General features: G+C 48.8%; 1 protein-coding gene across 1 annotated transcript in view; it reads left to right on the plus strand.

Annotated features, from left to right (window-relative positions):
- LOC101661820 (myosin-16) overlaps window positions 1–18,741 on the plus strand; it is a 59,415-nt gene extending 40,674 nt beyond the window's left edge. The window contains exons 31-43 of the mRNA XM_004705558.2: window positions 1,303–1,430; window positions 2,016–2,212; window positions 2,712–2,844; window positions 3,665–3,881; window positions 5,386–5,522; window positions 5,616–5,719; window positions 8,925–9,117; window positions 10,101–10,304; window positions 11,912–12,037; window positions 13,530–13,700; window positions 14,169–14,369; window positions 16,493–16,718; window positions 18,453–18,741. Of these exons, the coding sequence (XP_004705615.1) occupies window positions 1,303–1,430; window positions 2,016–2,212; window positions 2,712–2,844; window positions 3,665–3,881; window positions 5,386–5,522; window positions 5,616–5,719; window positions 8,925–9,117; window positions 10,101–10,304; window positions 11,912–12,037; window positions 13,530–13,700; window positions 14,169–14,369; window positions 16,493–16,693 (2,012 nt within the window). The 3' untranslated portion in view covers window positions 16,694–16,718; window positions 18,453–18,741. The remainder of the gene's footprint in view (window positions 1–1,302; window positions 1,431–2,015; window positions 2,213–2,711; window positions 2,845–3,664; window positions 3,882–5,385; window positions 5,523–5,615; window positions 5,720–8,924; window positions 9,118–10,100; window positions 10,305–11,911; window positions 12,038–13,529; window positions 13,701–14,168; window positions 14,370–16,492; window positions 16,719–18,452) is intronic.
- The last annotated feature ends 1,864 nt before the right edge of the window (window positions 18,742–20,605 follow it).

Raw genomic sequence — 20,605 nt, forward strand, 5'->3', positions numbered from 1 at the left:
GTAGTTTTTCAATGTTCAAGCCAACATCTAACTTCACCAAGGCTGGGTCCTGGACGGGTAAACAGTCCAACAAAGGCTCGTTCCTCTATAGAATTAAGTATGCCTTAGATGGGCCTGGTGGCACTGTCAGGTTAGCGGTGGGAAGCTAACCGCAAGGGTGGTGGTCACCCTCACCTGCCACCGTCCGAGAGAAAGACACAGCTATCTGCTCCCATAAAGATTTGCAGCCGGAGAACCCTTGTACAGGTCACTGTGAGTTGGAATTGACTCGATGGCGGTGGGAGCAGATGAGCCTCTCAGGCCAGGTTCCCGTGGACATCGAGAGAACTTACAGTCATCATGTGCCTTCTTGTCAACGTGTGAGCACTTGTACAAATCAATACTCCAACATCGAAATGCTCACTACCTTGATGGAGGCGTAGGCTGTATCTACCCACTGCTGTCCAGTTGAGTCCACAGACAGACCCACTATCATCTAGTGGTTTTTGACATGGTGACCCTATAGGACAGCCATCTCTCTCCCACAGGGTGGCTGGTGGGTTCACACCCACAGGGCTTCCAAGGCAGTCATCTCTACAGAAGCGGCTGCCACAGTTTTCTCCCATGGAGCAGCTGGCAGTTTGAGCCACCAACCTTTCGGTTAGCAGCTCAATGTACTACCCACTGTAACTACCACGGTTCCTATGGATTTTATGTAGCTGATCAAGCATAATAGTGCCAATTAAGATCACTGAACTTCACTATGTCAATTGTAATACAATGAAACACATTCGCTCTAAACATTTAAAAAATCAATACCCCCCAATTGGTGGATAGGAACAGTGAGGCCCAGTGAGAGGAAGTGACTTGTCCAAGGCTACAGAACTAATGGCTTACAGCCTAGGGCTGGAAACTCTTGATCTTCCTCTTTGCTTAGGAATCTCTTCCCAGACTCAGCCCCTAACATTTCACAAAGGACAGGAATATATGTTCTGGAAGGGCTCCCTTCTACAAAGCACACACTCTCCCAGCCCCACTGTTTTCTCCAAACACCTCTGATGAATCTCCTAATGGTGATGGGTAGGGGACCAGACAGGGGAGGAGTCCTTCACAGTCTGCAAGCCACCTGGATGTTGGCGACCTGCCTTTGCTTCCCCCCTGGACTCACGCCATGTGGATGGCCAGTTTGGTGCCCCTCTGTGCTTCCCAACTGGCCAATTCAGTTGGCCCAGCGCCATATTGATTGAGTACTCTGGGAGCAATGTCCTAGGGGCTGAGGGTCTGGATGGGCAGCCAACATCTCTTCCATTCCCTTCCCGCCAGCCGAAAACAGTGAAGTGAGCAGGGAATATGAGGAATCCCAGAGCCGTCTCAACCAGATCCTGCGAGTAAAGACATCCCTAACGTCCCAAGTGGATGATTACAAGCGGCAGCTGGACGAAGAGTCAAAGGTGGGTTTTGGGCAGTGGTTCTCAACCTTCCTAATGCCACGACCCTGTAATACAGTTCCTCATGTTGTGGTCACCCCCCAACCATATAATCATTTTCGTAACTACTTCATAACTGTCGTTTTGCTACTATTATGAATCAGGTGACCCTTGTGAAAGGGTAGTTCAACCCCCAAAGGGGTCGCGACCCACAGGTTGAGAACTGCTGGTTTAGGGTGAAGCTGGGAGAGACTGAACTGTATCCTTTAAGAATGTTATAAGGTGAAGGGGGGGGACATGGAAATCACTTATAGAATAGCAAGTAAAACCTCAACAACAAAGCCATAGGATGCTATGTGTACAGCCATGAGATTGAGATTATGTGTACTGTGGACAGCACAGGAGCCCTGGTGACATAGTGGTTTAGAGTTGGGCTGCAATTCCCCAAGGTCAGCAGTTTGAAACCACCAGCCACTCCACAGGAGAAAAATCCTCTTCACCCTGGCTCGCCATTGATTAGGTGCTATGTCTATCCAAGCAATGACCCTGGGGGTCAATGGCCATGGGGAGGCCTCTCCCCCCAGGGCCCTGATAGGCTCCTCCCCACAGTCTCGCAGTGCTGCCGTGGTGAGTCTCGCCAACACCAAGCATGACCTCGACCTGCTGAAGGAGCAACTGGAGGAGGAGCAGGGCGGGAAGTCAGAGCTACAACGCCTGGTGTCCAAGCTCAACACAGAGGTGACCACCTGGAGGACCAAATATGAGACCGACGCCATCCAGAGGACTGAGGAACTGGAGGAGACCAAGTGAGCCTGGCCTGGGGTGGAGCAGGGTGGAGGGCAGGCAGGTGGTGGTGGTCATCTCAACACCACCCGGTCACTGCTGAGGCCAGGCTGGGCCAGGAGAAGCAGGATCGAGTCTTCCTAGCACCCGTCCCTGTGTGATGTTTCTGCCTTCTGTGCATCTCCCTGGCTGGAAGAAATGTTTCATGAGGGCAGGGCTCTACTTGGTTTTATTCACTGCAGTACTAGGCCCAGAGAAGGATCAACAATACCTGCTGAGTGAGCAGATGGATGGATGAATGGATGGATAGATGGATGGATGGATGGATGGATGGATGGATGGATGGATGGATGGATGGGTGGATGGATGGTGTTTATTTTCTTCCACACATTCTCCACTTTGTCTGAGTCTGTTCCAATGTGACCCCAGGGCACAGCCACCATGCTCGCTGGTGGAGAGGCAGTGACTCCAGGCTGCTTCATGTCCCCCTGACCGCCCCTCCCCTCCGGCCCTCTTCTTCAGGAGGAAGCTAGCTGCCAGGCTCCAGGAGGCAGAAGAAGCAGCTGAAGCCGCTCAAGCCAGGGCTGCCTCCCTTGAGAAAAATAAGCAGCGACTCCAGGCAGAAGTAGAAGACCTCACCATCGACTTAGAGAAGGTCAGGGACCCAACAGCTCATAGGCCTTCTTGTACCAGGGCTAGAGGAGAGACTGCCACCTCTGGGGTGATCTGGAAGAGGCACATGGTCCCCGAAGGGGAGGGTTGAGTACAGGATTGGTATCCACCAGCCTGCTGGGCATGGGCTTCTGGAGAAACATGTTCAAGAATGGTTCTGAGATCTTAAAGCTTAGCCCCCACTGGCACACGCTCCCCAGTCTTGGTCTAGAGAGGGTGTTGCTTTATGCCAGCGGGAGGAGCCAGTTTGCAACAACTACCGAGCCCGTGACCTGAGCCATTGGCCACTCAGGCAGGAAGTGGAAGCCATGTGAGGGATTTCAGGGGGAAAGTTCCCAAACCTCCCAAGTCCCCATATCCAATACTTCACCACACCAAAAACACAGCTGCTTCAGAGTCAGGAGCAGGATGGAAGAAGCTATGAGACAACAAAGTCCAAGAACAATCAGCTTTGATTTGGTTTACAACAAGAGTAATAACCAAACCTATCTCTAGATGGTCACATTTTAGAGAAGTGGGTTGTGGGGAGTCTGGGCAAATGTCATAAATCCAGGAACCGCTCACTGGACACTAAGAAAATTCTGGCCTAGGAAGATAAGGTGGCTTTGCCCCAGGGTACTGGGGTGCAGGTCTTTTTCTGTGGTTGAGCCATGCAGGTAAAAGTCCCTCCTCACTCCCAGGAAGGTGGTGGTCACAGGAGTTCCTGGGAGGGGGAGGAAAGGAAGAGGGCTTGCAGGAGAGCCAGGCAGGGGATGCGGGTGAGACAGAAACAAAACCCTGGAGACCCTCTCTGCCCTGCTCAGGCCAATGCTGCAGCTGCTGCTCTGGACAAGAAGCAGCGGGTCTTTGACAAGATGCTGGCTGAGTGGCAGCAGAAGTGCGAGGAGCTGCAGGTGGAGGTGGACAGCTCGCAGAAGGAGTGCCGCATGTACATGACTGAGAGCTTCAAGATCAAGACCGCCTACGAGGAGTCCCTGGAGCACCTAGAGTCGGTGAAGAAGGAGAACAAGACCCTGCAGGGTGAGGCTGGGGGAGGAGGCTTCATCTAGAGCAGGGGTTCCCAAAGTGGGCCACATTGTCCCCTGGGGGGCGCGTGAATGATCCAGCAAAAGCAGATACCTACACTTTACCCAGGATGATGGACCAAAGGACAAAAGCTTTTCATTGCCAGTGGGTGCTGAGTAATAAATACATATTATCTGAACAGGGGGATAGGCCAAATAAGTTTGGGAACCTATGGTCTAGAGGTCAAGTTTGGTGATGGGCAAAGCAATTGCATCTCTTGGACACCCCTGGCTGTACCCTGAGATTGATACCTGCTCTGAGAGTTGGCAAGGGTCTGGGAGTTCCTCCGGGTGAGCAACAGAGTGGTGGAGGAAGGAGACCAGAAGGTTCTTTATCTTCCCAATAGTGTTCTTGTGTGCTTGGTTTTATGTTTATTGTTGTCTTTTCATTGAGATCAGCATGGGTTTTTTAATTTTCTATTGTCACTTGAGTGAATTTGTAGAGAAAATTGGTTGTCTAATCAACAAGCCCCACAATGAACAACACTCTTCCTACTTCTTCCCTGTGTTTCCTGTTATCATTCATTCATCTTTCCTACCCATCCCTGCTTTCTGAGCTTGACTCCTAGAAAAAAATGCTGATCCTTTGAGCTCATGTGGATGGTTGCTCTAAGGAGTGGAGACCTCCCTGGTGTTGTTTATGGTTCCCCTTCTATCACTTGGCTGAAAGCTTAGGCATGGGACTGTTCCGTTCCAAGCTTCAAGAGTGACTAAGGGTCATAATCTCAGGAGTTCTACCAGCCTCTATCTGACCAAACACTTTGTTTTTGTTTTTATGATTTTTATTTTTTATTTATTTTAATAAATCATTTTATCGGGGGCTCTGACATATAACAATCCATACCTCCATTATATCAAGCATGTAACAGTGTTGCCATCAACAATTCCAAAACATTCTTTCTTCTTGAGATTTTGAGTTTTAGTCCACATTTCCCCCCCACTCTATCTAGAACCTCTGACTATGATCCCTTGCAGAATGGTCACCAGTGTTTCTGGGCACCATCTAGTGCTTCTGGTCTCCAGGTTGTGGAGGTGGGGCTTCGTGTGGTCCCATTACTTCTTTAGACGACTTGCTTCTTGGTGTCTTGAATTTCCTTCACTGTTCTTTGTTCCATGTTGGGGAGACCAATAGTTGCACCTTCATTGTGCGGTTAGTTTTGAGCCCCAGGACTCTCTGAAAAAAGGAAGACCTTAAAGTTTAGAAAAGTCCTAGACACAGGCCCTACAGCTGCTTAGTGCTTGTTCCCTCTTCTCTAGCCTAACCCCTTATCTATAAAAAGAGGAGCTTGAATCCAATGTTCTCCACGATCTACACCCTGTCTACACCTCCAAGTCTGTGGTTTAGAGTTAGGAGATCTAAGACTGGAAGGGTCTTACCCCTACTGAGGCACATCTGGGCCACATGCCTAGAAAAGTGGTAGCCCTTGTGTGCCTTATTAACCAGAATATTTCTTCCTCAGAGGAGATAAAGGACCTAATTGATCAGCTGGGTGAGGGAGGACGAAGTGTGCATGAATTGCAGAAGTTGAAGAAAAAACTGGAGATTGAGAAGGAAGAACTCCAGGTGGCCCTGGAGGAAGCAGAGTCTTCCCTGGAGGTAACCACACAGCTGTTATCTTCGGGCTTGGACCCTTGGGCAGGGACCACACACCTCCTTGGCCAGAAAGACTGATGTTTCTATTCTTAACAGGTTGAAGAGAGTAAAGTGATCCGAATTCAGCTGGAACTGGCTCAGGTGAAAGCCGACATTGACCGGAGAATCCATGAGAAAGAAGAAGAATTTGAAGCTACAAGGTCTGGTGGCTGATAGGATAGGGGGCTGACTTTCAGATAGCTTGATGGAGGAGAGTCAGGAAACCTGGGTCCCTGTCACCTACTAATCATGTGACCTTGGCAATTTAGGCAAACCTCTCGGAACCTCAGTGTCACATCTGTAAAATGGGAATAATGATAGCCCTTACACCGATGTGGCACTCTATGGTCGACAAACACTTTGAAGTTCAGTATTTCAGTGAGTTGTCACAAAACCCCATGACATAGGTGTAACAATCCCATCTAACAGAAGGGAAAGATGGCCACTTCTTCAAGGCTTCGCCAGAAGGGAGTGAACATTCCATGAGATTGCAGAGAGGAAAACACATGGTAGCCAGCAAGGCAATATGGATAGATTACCATTGGTGTTAACCAGCTCTCAGAAAACATTCCACACAGCACGGACAAGAGCTGGTTTGTTGCTGTGCTAAGGAGGGCTGGGTTTGGAGATTTCTGTTGAATTCCCTGACCAGTGATGCTGGTTTGCAAGTTGCCGGGCAATTTTGGACTCGTTCCTAGGTTTAGCATACACAAGTGTGATTTGTTGTGATTCTGAGCAGACCGACACATTGGAGACTATCCATACTGGCACACTGCCTAAGCTGCCTGCTAGCAGCAGATGACCCTCCTGAAATCCTGTCGCACCTTCATTTTACAACATCCCCCTCAAACCCTTCTTCTAAGAGGGCTCTTAGCAGAGCCTCTGAGAGGGGCAGCTTGGTGACTCTGTAGACAGTAGCCAACCCTGGCCTCCAGTCTACATTTCTAGCTACATCAATATGTGGGGTACGGAGGCAGTTTCTTTGTTCTATAACAGCTTTATCGAGATATAAATCTATTACAATATGCAACTCATGTATTTTATAAAGACAATTCAGCAGGGTTTTGTACATGCAACTATGTACCACAATCAGTATTGGAACATTTTCATCACCCCCAAAAGTAGTCTCTTCTCCCCATTTCTTCTATCTCCCCCAGCCCTGGCAATCACTAATTTACTTTCTATCTCTACGGATTTGCGCATTCTGGGCATCTCATCGAAACAGAATCATGTGTTGTTGTTGTTCTGACTCACACCAACCCTGTGTACAACAGCAAATCTCTGCCCAGTCCTGTGCCATCCTCACAGTGGTTGTTAGAGCTGAGCCCATGGTTGCAGCCACTGTGTCCATCCACGGGGGAGGGATGGGCTGGCCTCTGGGACTCCGCATCATGTCTTCGAGGTAGCATCAGGACGTCCTTGCCCTTTATGATTGAGTCACGTGGCTATGGCACGTTTTGGGTATCCATTCACCACTTGATGTGCATGTGGGTCACTCCCACTGGGGAGCTAGGATGGATAGTGCTGCCAGGCACATTCATGTACAAGCTTTAGTGAGGATCTATGTTTTCATTTCTCTTGGCAATGTTCCTAGCAGTGGAATTTCTTCACCATTTGGTAATTCTTTGTTCAACTTTTTGAGAAACTGCTAGACTGTTTCCCAAAGTGTTTGTGCCATTACATTCTCACCAGCTGCATGGGAAGCTTCCAACTTTGCCACCTCCACTCTCCCCACCTCTTCTCCAACACTTTTTATCTACCTTTTAAAAAAACATTAGCCATCCTAGTGGGTGTGATGTTCCTGATGGTTAATGATGCTAACCATCTCTAACATGCCTGGGAGCTGTCTTTGAAGACTTGTCTATTCAAGTCCCTTGCCCACTGCTTACATTAAATTCTTTATCTTATTTTTTTAATGTTTAGTTATAAGAGGTGCATTTTTTAAATGTGCTCTGGATGCTAGACCCTTCTCCAACAAATGATTTGAAAATATTTTCTCCCATTCTTTGAGTTGTCTCTTTGTGTTCTTCATGGTATCCTCTGAGGCTCAAAAGGTTTACATTTCAGTGAAATCCATTTATTTTTCTTTGGTTGTTTGTGTGTGAGGCGTTACATCTAACGGTTGGGCAAACCACTGCCTTGCCCAAGGTCACAAAGATTTATTGGTGGACCAGAACTGTGAAGGCTTATTTGTGTACTCTCAACTCTGTTACACTGATCCGCAGGCCTGTCCTTACACTCGTACGCACTGTCCCCGTGACTGTGGTTTGAGTGAACTGTGGAATTGGGACATGCTAGTCCTTTAATCTTGCCTTTTAAAAAATGTTTGTTTTGGTCATTCTGAATTCTCGTATTATGAATTGGGGGCTCAGCTTGTCAGTTTCTGTAATGAAGTTAACTGGGGTTTTGATAGGGAATGTGTATCATTTGTAGATCAATTGGGGGAATGTTGCCCATCATGGCAATATTGAGTTTTCCAGTTCATGAGCATGGGATATCTTTCCATTCATTTGGATCTTCTTTAGTTTCTTTCAACATCCATGTGCCTGTATTCATTTTCCAAGTCAAGGTGAAGCAGAGGCTTATTCATTCTTGCAGATGTCATGATATCATTTCCTGAACACATCTCAAGGCACTACCAGCCCAGCAATGTGCCTGCATGTGGCCGGTGGGCGTTCAGGGTCGAGTTGAGGTGAACACAGGACTGGGGATTTTTGGAAGGGCAGAAATTCTACTGTGCAAAATATTGATTTGCCACAATTCAGCAAGTGCTAGTTGAACACCTAACTTATCTCTGCTGGTCCTTCTCTATAAAGGGAGGTTAATAGCAGCACACAGAACGGTTTTGTTGAGATGTTTTATTATATTGATTCAATATATTATCATATAATGATATGAAAATCATACATAATTATCCTATATTTAACACTTTCCATCCATAGCTGTTATTTTGAAGAGAGGGTTGAGTCTTGTATGACCAAAGCCCCCATTATACATGTACCATGGAGAACATGGGGCCTAAGCCCCAGGCTTTGAATCCTGGCTCTAGTGTGGGTGCCACGGGTGATCTTTGGTACATGTTTTAGCACCTGGAGCCTCTGTTTCCTTGCAAGGCTGGTCTTCATGCTAGATGACCTGGCTTCACATACAAGACATGGGAAACATTCAATAAGTGTGACCTGCCCTGCATGACCTGCATGCGACTTCCCCACTCCACTCCTTGAAGGGTTTCATTTCTGTTTGCTTCATTTCATAACATGGTGGCTGTGTCCACACGGAGGCCCTGGGAGGCCTCTATCTAGGGAGCTTCAGCACACATGGTATGGCAGGCCCAGCTATCCTGGTCTTCTCTGCCCTGACTTATAGGAAGAACCACCAGCGGGCCATCGAGTCCTTGCAGGCCAGCCTGGAGGCAGAGGCCAAGGGCAGGGCAGAAGCACTCCGGCTCAAGAAGAAGATGGAAACAGACCTGAATGAGATGGAAATACAGCTGGACCATGCCAACAAGAACAACAGCGAGCTGGTGAAGACGCTGAAAAGGCTGCAGCAGCAAATCAAGGTAAACTACCTGCTGGGAGAAGGCACTAATCAGACTGCAAGCAGTCCAGAGCCTGCAGGCAGGCTGGTTTCATGTGTGTCTTCAATATTGAGACCCAAGGAAAGGGAAGAGAACTGGAGCACCAGGTGCTGAGTCCCAGGGCGAAGGGGAGCACCCAGCATGAGTCCTTCCCCTGCTCACCTGGAAGGAGGAAGAAAAAGAGAAACAGGAAGCTAGGCCTGTCATGATTTTTTTTAATCATTTAAAAATTATTTAAAATGTTAAATGTTGGGCTGCTAACTGCAAGGTTAGCAGTTCAAAACCACCAGCTACTTCAAGGGAGAAAGATGAGGCTTTCTACATCTGTAAAGAGTTACAGTCTTGGAAACCCACAGGGGCACGTCTATAGGGTCACTATGAGTTGCAGTGAAGAAGAGTTGAGTGAATGTATTTTAAATTATTTCAGACATGTAAAATAGAGAGTGTAGCCAACACCCCGTGTAGCCACTACTCACCCTAAGAAATAGACACAAATGCAGCTGAAGTGTCCTTATGGCCCCATGGTGCTGCTCTGCCTGTTAAGCCTAGCTAGAGCCACACAGCCGGCATTCGGTCACAGGCAGCCTGGCTGGTGGTGCTCGGAGTCCGAGAGTGCGCAGAATAGATGAACATGCCTGCAGCTAGACAGTAAGCCACAACAAGATGGAACTGTAGCATTGAAGCTGGTGAGACGTGCGCTAGAGAAGTAAGAGGGCAGGAGAAGGGGGCCGGTGAGTGATTGTCAGGGTGAGGGTCCCACCAGAAATGCCAGGCCCTCTGTCATTCTCATGGTGACCACCGTGGCACAAGTCCTCTGGACTCCAGGGCCCTGGCCTCGCAAGGCCAGAGCAGTCTGTGAGGCCTTCCCCAAGGTCCCTACAGAGCCTGGCCTGCCAAGGGCAGTGTACCCTGGGGCCTGGCCCACCCCCGGTGATCTGCTCAACCTCCTGCCTCCCTGCGCCCAGGACCTGCAGGTCCAGATGGACGAGGACGCCCGGCAGCACGAGGAGCTGCGGGAGCAGTACAACCTACAGGAGCGGCGCCTGAGCCTGCTGCAGACGGAGCTGGAGGAGGTGCGCTCGGGCCTGGAGGGCAGCGAGAGGTCCCGCAAGCTGCTGGAGCAGGAGGTGGTGGAGCTCACGGAGCGGCACAACGAGGTCAACATCCAGGTAGGATGCCCATGCACGGGGTCCGGGCGGGCAAAGCCTCAGGACTGACTCACCTGCTTTTATTTTATTTGTTTTGTCTTGTTTTCATTTCAACTTTATTTTCCTTAATTTCATTCGATTTTTATTTAATTTTCAATGTTTATTTAATTTTACTTTAATTCCATTCATGTTAAATTGTATTCATTAAAAAATGTATCCATTTTATTTATGGTCTTTCATTATATTTATTTTGTTTTTCTTAAGATTTTTTTAATGTTATTCATTTAAAGAATTATTTTCTTTTCCCCATTTTGTTTCAGTTTATGTTGTTTCGATTTTATTTCTTTTGTTTCCATTTTGTTGTTTTGTTTTAATTCTATTCATTTTTATTTTTTTCCTATTCATTTTTCAATAGCATTCATTCTTTTATTGCACTCCTTTTGTCTTAATTTTATGTTGGTTTAATTTAATTTCTTTATTTTATTTTATTCATTTTATTTCCATCCTATTTATTTTGTCCAGATTTTTATTTGTTTTGTTTTAACTGTATTAATTTTCTCTTTTTAACCGCATTTCTTTGGTTTTAATTGTATTTATTTTGTTGTTGTTGAGAATATACACGACAAAACATATACCAATTCAACTGTTTCAATATGTGCCATTCTTCCAGTCATGCGACTGTTCTCATCCATCTTTCCTGAGTCGTTCCTCCCCCATGAACATAACCTCCCTGCCCACTGAGCCTCCTACCTGACCTTTCAGGTTACTGTTTGTCAACTGTGTTCTATTGATAGTTCTTAAAGGAGCATAATGCTCAAGGCAGACTTTTTTTTTACTAGTTAACTATTTCTTGGATTTTAGATGATGGCAGGAGATATTTTTGGTTTAAGGCTTAGAGATGATCTCAAGGTTCATCCAGCCTCCTTGGCTTCAGAAAGTCTGGATTCCATGAGAATTGGAAATTCTGCTTCCCCCACAGAGCCCCAGGCCCTCACCCTGGTGATTCTGATCCAGGGAGGCTATGGTAGAGGTCCAGAAATCTGAATTTTTAGACAGCCCACTGGGGAATCTGAGGACTTGGGCAATTGTGGGCCCCTGTGTAGCTGCTGAGAGAACTACAGAACTGGACAGGAAAGGGAAGATTTCATTGTCTGACACTGGTGCCACAAAGGACAACCTGTGGCCCAGACAGTGGAGTGGCTGATTCATGGTCAACATCTGGGACCCGTGTCTGCTGGCAACAAGGGCATTTGGATTTTTTCACCACTTCTGTGCGGTTCCCCACCAGCCTGATTTCCAAAACCCTTTCTTACTTAGTGACCTATGGTATGCAAGAAATGGGAATGACAAACCCATGTTATAGATAAGAAAAACCAAAGCTGAGAGAGTGTGGGATTGATCTGAGTAGGTGGAAGTGCCAGAGCTTGAATCTAGGATTCTCCAGCCCTGGCCACCCACCTCAGGCCTAAACGGTGTTATTCCTGGGCCACTCCAAGTGCTAGTCTGCTCTAACCCCAGAGAGAGATGCAGGAGAGAGAGCCTCACCCCAAGCAGAGGGCCTAGGGCCAGACACACTAAACCGTGTCTGAGAGAGATGCTCACAGAGCTGCCTCTGTTTCCTCCTCCAGAACCAAAGCCTCCTTGTGGTCAAGCGCAAGCTGGAGTCCGATGTCCAGCGCATCTCCAACGAGCACGAGGAGCTCATCAGTGAGTTCCGCTCCACCGACGAGAGGGCCAAGAAAGCCATGACAGACGTGAGTGTGGGCCTGCTGCTCCTGGGGGCAAGGGGCTGGCCACACCAGGCTCAGGATGCCACCTTCTCGCAGTGGCCTGCTGGATGGGATGAGGGTCCTCGCTCTGGAAGACCCCAAAGGCTTTTCTGAGAAACCAAACATGAGCAAGACCAGATTGGTGATGAGTTCTATGCCATCTAGAAGAGATTAGCATGTGAGAGGGGATGCCATCAAAGGCACCATCTAGCTGCACCCCTGGGTAGCTTTCTGGCAAGAATGAGCCTTCAGTTCACCCTGAGGGGGTGTCTAGTGAATGCGAGATGGAAGGAGGATGGAAGCCAAGTCCTAAAAGTTCAGACAGCAGAGACGAGCTAGCAAGTGCTCTCACACCAACCTCCCTTTGGGTCCTCACATCAGCCTTGGGTGGTCCAAACCAAAAACCCTTTGTAGCAACCCTTAATGATATTCACCCCCACTTTCAGTGCCACGCTCCTCCTACTGATTGCAATTCTTCAAGGTCAGGAACTTGGTTGGCCTCATTTAGAGCTACATCCTGAGAGGGGAGACGTGTGCCTGGCACACATCAGCCTGGCATACTTAGAGGGTAGGGACGACCCATGTAAGACTGCACAGGGGCTGGATGAGAACAGGGGTCTTTCAACTCTTGGTCCTGGGCTTTTCCCACACTCTCGGCGGTATCCCTCAGGGGCATGTCAGCAGAAAGCTGGCCTGGAGTGGAGGAACTGGTGGGAGGCCATGGAACTGGGAGGCCAGGTTGTGAGGTACACAGCAGCATGGGGCAGCCACCCCCATAAGACCCCAGCAGGGTCAACTAAGGACTTCCCTCGTCAACTGCGTGTTTTCTCCAAAACTGGGGAGACAGGGTCCCTCCTCCCTCACTGATCCTGGGTTCGGATTTGTTTGCTTCAAATATCAGAAATGGATCCCCTCACCATTCTGGAGGGAAGGAGTTCCAATTCATCGAGCTAGCCGGGCCATGTGGGAGAAAGCTGAGGCTATCTGCTCCCATAAATATTTACTGTCTTGGAAACCCAAAAGGACAGCTTGTTTTATGTCCTATAAGATCATGTGAGTCAGAATCGACTCCAGGGCAGTGAGTGAGTTTGAGAGAAAAGCCCTGCTCCATCTGAAGGCTCTAGGGGAGGGTCCTGCCTTGTCTCTTCCAGCTTCTGGTGGCCTGGGGCTCTTTGGCTTGTGGCAGTATCACTCCCATCTCTGCTTCTCTCTTCACATGGCCATCTTGCCCCGTGTGCCTCTCTCTCTCTCTCCCCTGTGTGTCTCTCCCTCTGGAGGCCTGGTCATGTGGGATTAGGGCTTGCCCTACTCCAGTCTGACCTCACACTAACTAATTCTATCTTCAGAGCCTCTAGTTCAAAACAAGATCCCAATCGCAGGTCCAGGAGGTCAGGGCTGGAGCAGATGGGAGTGGAGGGAGACCCAGATCAATCCATCACAGAAAACCAACTGCAACTTGAACCTCTTCCTCCCGCAGGCTGCACGCATGGCGGAGGAGCTCCGGCAAGAGCAGGACCACTGCATGCACCTGGAGAAGATCAAGAAGAACTACGAGGCCAACATCAAGGACTTGCAGGCCAAGATGGAGGAGGCCGAGCAGCTGGCCCTGAAAGGCGGCAAGCGCACCATCATGAAGCTGGAGTCCAGGGTGAGGGCGGGGCTGAGAGAGGAGGCAGGGAAAGGTGGTCGGCTGGGGGTCTTTTTGCACACACAAAAAACTAAACAAAAAAAACGTGCCCTGCATCTGAAGAGGGCTTAGGTTATGCAGACATTAAGATATTAAGTCTCTGGACCCAGCCTTATTCTCTCTGTTATCACTCACGTCAAGAAAGCATGCCTTAGCTATCAGATTATATGATGGCAAAGTTGGGAGGTTCTGGCACCTGCTCTAACATACTGCCTCTCCCGTTCCCAGAAGTAGAATGACTCTGGGAGAAAGTGACTATCTGACGAGGGCAGCAGGGTCCGTACAAAGCAGGGCCTGTCCAGGGCTCTGCTCGCTCACTCCCGGGAGGGAAGTGGACCCTGTTGCCACTTCATCCTCCACCAAGGTCACTGTGCTTGCAAGTTCAAAAGCACCAGCTTGCTCAGCTGTGCCCCCCTCTTCCTCCCACAGATTAAAGAGTTGGAGACGGAGCTGGACGGCGAGCAGAAACAGCACATGGAGACGGTGAAGACGCTGCGCAAGAATGAGCGTCGCCTCAAGGAGCTGGTCTTCCAGACGGAAGAAGACCACAAGACCAACCAGCGCATGCAGGAGCTGGTGGAGAAGCTGCAGAGCAAGCTCAAGGTCTACAAGCGGCAGATCGATGAGGCGGTGAGTGCCCGCCACGTAGGATTGGGCCCCTGCATTGTGCTTCCCAGGCCAGCTGCTAAAGGCATGGGATCAACTGCAGGAAGAGAAGCCAAGTGTTGGCTAAGCTATGGCTCCTGGGAGTCTGGCACCCATGACACTCTGTCGGTGCTGTGTGCATGTGGAACGTGGGACTGCACACTGCACAGTGGCAACGAGCACATACAAAGGACATGCTCTCCCCTAAGAACTCCCACATGAACTGAAGTCACGCTCCCGGGGTCTGTGCTAAGACCTGGAGGAGGTCTTTGCTGCCCCAGTCTTGGTTCATTGACTCTCCTAGTCCATTGCCCAGCCAACGCCTCCTCCTTGGTTGTTCCATTTACCAAGGACGGTCGGCTGCTGCCGTGGCCCTAACAACTCTGGGGCAGGTAGGTCGATATTAAGCCATTTCACAGGTGAGAAAGTCAAGTGGGGAGCTGCTATGCTATGTTAGTGATGTCAAAGTTAGGTTGTTAATCAATGGCTGTTTCAAGTCTCAGGCCTACCTCCGAAGGCCCACCTACTACTCCCCAGGACATACATATTTGACTCTGTCATTTACTGCTGGTTCTGAGGTTATCATATTGAATCCATGGTCCACTTAAGCCCCTGACACCCTTCCCAAAGAGCTCCATAAAGGCCAGGCTCACTGTAAATATTGCTCTAGCCAAAATTACACAACAATGACAGCTGATTCTCATTCTCTGAAGTGGTTCTGGTCTCTTAAGTCACCTTGAATACTGAGTCAGGAGATACTAAACCACTGCTTCTAGAGGAAACATGAGATATGGTTCCTACAAACCTGCTCACAATGTTTTCATCCACCCATCAAGTGTTTGGTGTGTGTTTCTGTTTAAAGACATCTTATATCATGCAAGGGACTTAAAAAAGTTTGTGAGAGACTTCCATTATCTTTTTGTTCCATCTTTCTACAAGCTTTTTGAAGCCTCTTCTGTTGATTTGCTAACACTGAACTCACGGCAACAATTCTAAAACTCAAGGCTGAACACGGATTAGATAACACATGTATTTTCTCCATAAAGTAAATTACAGCTTTTCTCAGACTTAGGAATGATAGACAGCACACTTCAGCATAATATTTGGGTCACCATAAGCAGTAAAATCGCCCAAAGGAGCACACGAATGTGAAAAGTGTGGCACTAAATAGAACACGGGAAGGACACTGGTTTACAGTGTGAAAACTCAAACAGGAAGACAGTGCCACCTTGCTCGATCTCTGCTGGGAACGTGCATGTCCAGAGACTACCGTTTCACCACTCTGCACATGCCCACACATGATGCTGAGGCACCCGATATTGATTTCAGGGTTTATCGTACATTCCAGCTGGCTAATGAATCTATAAACATAAAATTCATAAATAACAAAAGTAGACTTATTTTGAGGGGATGGGACAGGTGTAATAGGGGTTAGAAGAAACACTAACTCACCTTCCATAGTGAGACACCACCAGGCCTAAAACCACAAAGTAAAGGTGGGAACAGAACACTTTCTAATAGTTCATGGAGAAATAAGGGTGTCAAGGCCCCAAAGAATCAGCTAAAAGTCTTGAAAACAGTTGTTCAGGGAGAGGGAAGATGCCACCTCCTCCCCCAAGTCTTCTGCGTTTTGTTTTATTTTGTGTTTTTAATAGCGTTGTTAAGTGATCCGGAGGCTGCTCGGTCCTGTGCCACCCTCAGAAGCAGGACTCTGCTTGAGCCCATTTTTGTAGCCCATCCTCACATTGAGAATCTTTCTCTTGCTCCCTGCCCTTCCATTTTACCAAGCACGATGTCCTTTGCCAGGGACTGGTCCCTCCTGGTCCCAAAGTCCATGAGATAGTCTCGTCACCCTCGCTTCTAAGGAACATCCTGGCTGCACCGATTGGTTCATCCTTCTTTTGGGGTGGTAGAGAGTGGAATATAGACTTTAATTATTCAGAGGTGTTTTGAGTTTACAAAGTGTGCAGCAAGTACAGACAGCTGCCACCGACCGCTCTCTCCTCCCTGGTCACGGGTCCTCTGATGGCCTGTGTTTGGTACCAAGCCTGGTTGGACTCTGTACTAAGTTCATGTGTAACCTACTTCCCGCCATTCCCTTCTCACAGGAGGAGCAAGCCAACCAGACCCTGGCACGGTACCGGAAGACAGTGCATGAGCTGGATGACGCCGAGGAGCGGGCCGGCATGGCAGAGACAGCTCTGAATAAGCTGCGCACCAGACACCGCGTGTCTGGCAAAGGCATCACCTCCGTGGAGATCATCCAGGTGTCCAAGACTGGCTCCTCCAAGACCCTCTCTGAGGAGTGAGCCCCCCTGTCCTCCAACACAGCTGGTAGGTGGGAGCTCTGCTCCCTTGGCCCTCTGTCCAAGCTTACCTTCCCTGTACTTGCTTTGCTCTTCCGGATTCTCTGGCCTGCCCCATGCCCTGCCCTCCTGCAGTGGGAACCCCAGTCCTTCCCTCGTTGATTCAGGGCAACACACCCTCTGTGCATTCAGAGTCCTCAGGTGTGATTCTGTCCACCCGCACCATGGGGGATGGTGGGCGTCGTATTCTCCCAACCTATTAGGAGCTCTCTGAAGGCAGGTCCTGTGTCTGACACTGCTTGACACCCCCACGCTCAAGTCAGTCTGGCAGAGAGGTGCCCAGGACATGCTCGTTTTCATTGGAGAACCCTAGGGACATGGGGGAGATTCAAAGCAGTGCATGCACTCACTTTCATACCCTTCACAATATCATGATTCATTGAGGATTCCATTAACCCCATTGGATGTAGGTTTCTAACATTGTTCATTGCCAAGAATTGGCTCTGACTCATGGCGAGCTTATGCATAACAGAACAGAATGTTCCCTGGTCCTGCCCCAGCTTCCTGATCGCTGGTGTGTTTGGAAGTCACTACGTCAGTCTATTTCATTGAGGATTCCTCTTGCTTTTGCTGGTCTTCTGCTTTCACCCAGAGTGATGTGTTTCTCTAGCAATTGGTTTTTCCTGGTGACACATCCAAAGTCTCACCATCCTAGCTCCTAAGGAGCATTGTGGCTTTATTTCTTTGAAGGCTGATCTTAAGAATAGCAGGCGTAGTGGTTACGCATTGGGCTGCTAACTGCAAGGTCAGCAGTTCAAAACCACCAACGGCTCCTCGGGAGAAAGCCAGGACTAGACAGTCCCTTAAAGAGTTACATTCTCAGAAACTCCCAGGGGCAGTTCTCCCCGCTCCTCCAGGGCCGCCATGAGTTGGCATCAACTCAATGGTGGTGAGTTTGGTATCTTTTGATTTTATGATCCAAATGCATCATCAGTATTTTACTAAAGCATGGATGAACGAATAGATTAGAAATGACGAAGAAGAAATGAAGTGGATTCTTCCCCGGGCGGAGGTGAGAAGGCAATTCCAGTCACATGCAAAAGTGAAGAGGCAGGAGGCACATAGGGTCCAGCATGGGTGCAGCACAGGGGCTCTGAATAAAGCAGGATAGCAGGTGAGGCTGTAGAGCGGCAAAACTCTCCGGTAGGTGCATGAAGTCCATCCTCCTCCTAAAGAAATCCTGCTAAAATCTATCCATGGGTATGATGGGCTCTGGTTTCTCTTTCTTGGGAAGATGCTCACATCACAAGAGTCAAGTGAGCTTCTTTGACCCTCATGAGATGCAACAGGTGGGCTCCTGGTGAGCACCGCCTCCCAGCAGGTCATACTCTGGCCTGTGTACACGTCAGCCTACTTGGGCATGTCAAGCCCAAACAAGGGGTCTCAAAACCCTCAGAGCGGCATACAGATAGAGCCAGGTACGACTTAACGATGTTCATCATGAAGATGAAGTCTGTGTGGACGCGGCCCAGGCATCTTGGGAAGCAAAGATGTTAAAAACCTCCGTTCTTGAATGGTTGCACAACTGGAAGAGTCCAGTCCAGGCCACTGGATGGCACACGCAGAAATGGTTGTATTGGCATAGTTTGTTGTGTGTAGCCTCACCACAATAAACATTTAAGAATGAAAGAGAAATCCCCGCTCCTGTGCCACATGGATTCCCTTTGTTTTCTTTCCCTCACTGTGTCTCCCTCCTTCCCAGGCAAGCTCGATCTCAGCAGCAGCCCACTGACAAGAAGAGATGGAGCTGGAACACCTGGTCGGTCTGAGAACGTTGGCTCTGCCAAGGAAAGTGCGAGACAGTAAGAGACAAGCACCACAAGAAGGAAGACAGCTCTGAGCCGAGATGAGCTTGCGGGTGTAATCGCCCCGCTGGAAATTCACAGGGCTTCAGGAGGGGGCCTCGTGCTGTGAGTGCCCTTGGAGGGCAGTGGCAATGGGCCTGTTGAAGCTGAGATCCTGCATGTTCATGTCAAGGACAGAATATGTAATATGTGTGACCTGGCTGTGTCCCACCCCCACCCCCCGCCCACTCCCCTGTGGACAGCCATAATGGCCTGTCCCTGGGGAAGGAAAATAAAAGTAACATGAAAAAAACAGACATGACCTGAGATTGAGTTTGTTTTTAGCTACACAGTTACGTTTTTATGAGACTTCCAAATCCAAAGACAATTTTAATCACGACAATATATCCATGTTTCTTTGTATCCCTGAGTGGGCCTAATTCACCGTGCATGCTTTTATTAGAAACTATGACAACGACATGGCCTTGGTGAGGTTCTTTCCCATGTTCGAAAGCATCTATCTGTGTTGGTTACCTCATCTGCTATAACAAAATACAGTCACCGTCTTCTCTTTCTGGAAGCTGGGTTAGCAGGGGCCATGTTCTCTCTGAAGTGTCTAGAGCAGTGTTTCCCAAAGTGGGTGATACTGCCCTCTGGGGGTTCACTGGAACACTCCAAAATTCAACTCACTGCCATCCAGTGGATTCTGACGCAGAGACCCCATAGGACGGAGTAGAACTGCCCTTGTGGGTTTCCAAGACAGGAACTCTTTATGGGCTTAGAAAGCCTCATCTGTTTCCCACAGAGCTGCTGGTGGTTTCAAACTACTGACCTTGGGGTTAGCAGCTCAATTTGTAACCACTACGCCTCTAGCACTCCTGGAATGGGCCGGGAGGGCTGCCAAGGCAGACACCTATACTTTATCCTGGATTGTGGGGACAAGTCCTGATAGCATAATGGTTACATGCCGGGCTGATAACCTCAAAGCCAACATTTTTAAACTATCAGTTGTGTTGAGGGAGAAAGATGAGGCTTTCTGCTCCCGTAAAGAATTACAGTCTTGGAAACCCACAGGGACAGTTCTACCCTGTCCAATGGGTCAGAAATGACTTGATGGCAGTGAGTTGAGATGGGCTGTTATGGTGACCCCCCCAACCATAAAATTACTTTCACTGCTACTTTACAACTGTAATCTTGCTACTGTTGTGAATTAGACAACCCCTGTGAAAGGGTCATTCGACACTCCCCCCCAAGGGGTCGTGACCACAGGTTGAGAACCGTGGTCTCTCTAGGAGACGCTCTCTTGTCACTCCTGTCCTTGGCATTCCTTGAGATTCTTTGCTTTGTCAATAACATCTTCTCTTCCCCTGTATGTCTCTCTGTGCTTCTTCTCTTTTGTAAGGACACTACTCAGGATTGGCATCCACCCTACTCCTGTAAGGCCTCAGGATAACTTAACTGTTATCCATCCTCAAAAGTCCTGTTTCCAAAGAAAGGCACATTCACAGGGACCAGGGCTTAGAATTCGTGCAACCATTCAACAGGTCTTTTTGGAGGGCACCAATTAATCCATAACAAGGTCTCTCAGAGAAATGAAGGCAACTAGGTTTCTTAACGCTGAGGGAAAATGACCAAATCACAGGCTTTTCGGTCAGAAGGGATGCTAATACACATGGCCCCACCTGCTTTGCCTCAGTGTCTCCCAGAATACTCGGACCTGAGCACACACCAGGCCGCGTTGTATATTTATTCATGGCTGTACCCAAGACTCTGACAGAGCCAGGCCTGAAATGAGCACACAATAAAGATGTGTAGAGCGCAGGAATATGCTACCTCCCGAGGTGGCCCTTCCTGGCTGGGACAAGTGCTTCCATAAATTCAGCTGAATCCAGCCCCCTTGTGGTAAGTGCCTGCTGGCCCTGGCTTTGATACCCAGGGCTCTGCAAAACACCTTCATGAAAGACCATTGTCACGGTCCCTCCACGGTGATCTCTTCTCCAGGATGAATATTCCTGGGGTCTTCAACCCTCCTTTGTGTGACGGCATTTCCATTGCCACCTTAAAGCGCTCC

The sequence above is a fragment of the Echinops telfairi genome, unplaced genomic scaffold, assembly GCF_000313985.2.
Source record: "Echinops telfairi isolate 266 unplaced genomic scaffold, ASM31398v2 ScPeMD7_5;HRSCAF=22, whole genome shotgun sequence".
NCBI classification, from domain to species: domain Eukaryota; kingdom Metazoa; phylum Chordata; class Mammalia; order Afrosoricida; family Tenrecidae; genus Echinops; species Echinops telfairi.